General features: G+C 39.8%; 1 protein-coding gene across 1 annotated transcript in view; it reads right to left on the bottom strand.

Moving 5' to 3' along the window:
* C5 (complement component 5) overlaps window positions 1–1,263 on the bottom strand; it is a gene marked incomplete at its 3' end in the record, with an annotated part of 143,804 nt that overhangs the window by 58,181 nt on the left and 84,360 nt on the right. The window contains exons 15-16 of the mRNA XM_008573377.1: window positions 1,210–1,263; window positions 73–202 (exon numbers count right to left, since the gene is read on the bottom strand). The exon at window positions 1,210–1,263 is cut by the window's right edge and continues 1 nt beyond it. Of these exons, the coding sequence (XP_008571599.1) occupies window positions 73–202; window positions 1,210–1,263 (184 nt within the window). The remainder of the gene's footprint in view (window positions 1–72; window positions 203–1,209) is intronic.

The raw sequence follows: 1,263 nt of genomic DNA, 5'->3' as shown, positions 1-1,263 counted from the left end.
ACACTGAGGGTTGCGATCCGTTGCCGGACACGGAAAAAGACAAAAAAAAAAAAAAAATGCTTGGCATTTTACCGTGTTCTTGGGAGTCGTCTGCGTTTGCATTGGTGAAGAAGGTGAGTCCGGCGAGATGGAATACATTGGCACTGTTGCGACCACCACCTGCCCCACATCCCAGGTCACTCTTCTCTAGAGCTTGAAATACCTGTCCAGAAAGGCAAATTGTTGAGCCCATTCAGATGTACAAATCATTCCTCCAAAGAACCAAAGATGCTAGTTGCTACATGGTTATAACACACCTGTGATATACACAGGTCACTCATTTATCAAATGACCAAAGACCAAATTTCCCAACTTCATTCCTTTAGCTTGTCCTTTTGTATTTGCAATACATACCGATTCAAAATTAAATCAAGAACTAAGTCTTAAGCAAATAACTTTGAGGAGATTCTTAGAAACTGACCCATGGTGTTTTGCACATAGAATGCATGTTATAATCAATGCAATGTCCAAAATAAATAAACAGGTGAACACAGGAAAGAGTGAAATAACAAATTACTTTTTAAATTGCTAAAGCACAATCTCTTGTGTTTTGGAGGAGAGGGCTCTAGGTTTTAAGTGGGTGAGAACATGTTTGGGGGGCTTTTTTCAGTTTAAATTTTGACCCCAAGTATCCTTTCCTTTCTTAATGTTTTTAACTTTACAGTTTCTCAGTTCTTTCTTCCTTGTTCAAAGAAATTCAAGACTAGAAAATAATAGGAGAGCATAGTGGAGATAAATGGGACTTAAGGGAACTGAATAATATTCAAAGTCTTCTGCACCATGGATTTTTAATTAGAGGGGAAAAAATAAAACAAACAAAAAACCCCACAGGTTACCTATCCCACAGGTTAGTCTTTCCTTGTGCTGCTACTATAATCACCGCTACTACCCCAAATCCCCAACTCTCCTAATTAAAGGCTCTTTTGCTCCATGAATGTAATTGCTTTCATGGTCATATGCTTTTAACATGCTTAAATCTACATTTGGAAAAACAAAGGATTGACCTGTACTTTGGGAATTCACATGAGAATGGCTTGCCTTCCTAAGAACTCCTATGTTGAGTTGATTACAGAAATGCAGGCCTCACCTTGGCTTGATTCTTCCCCCACACCCTTCCCTGGTAGCCACACTGTGTGAAGCACTGCATTGAGCCACAGAAATGCACTTAACTCTCTCCATGGGCTTTTTGGCTCTTCTCTGGACTCCATACACAGCACTGTCCAC

This window comes from Galeopterus variegatus, unplaced genomic scaffold (assembly GCF_000696425.1).
Source record: "Galeopterus variegatus unplaced genomic scaffold, G_variegatus-3.0.2 Scaffold912, whole genome shotgun sequence".
NCBI classification, from domain to species: Eukaryota; Metazoa; Chordata; class Mammalia; order Dermoptera; family Cynocephalidae; genus Galeopterus; species Galeopterus variegatus.
Note: the sequence above shows the minus strand (reverse complement) of the source record. Positions and strands in the feature narration are given on the sequence as shown.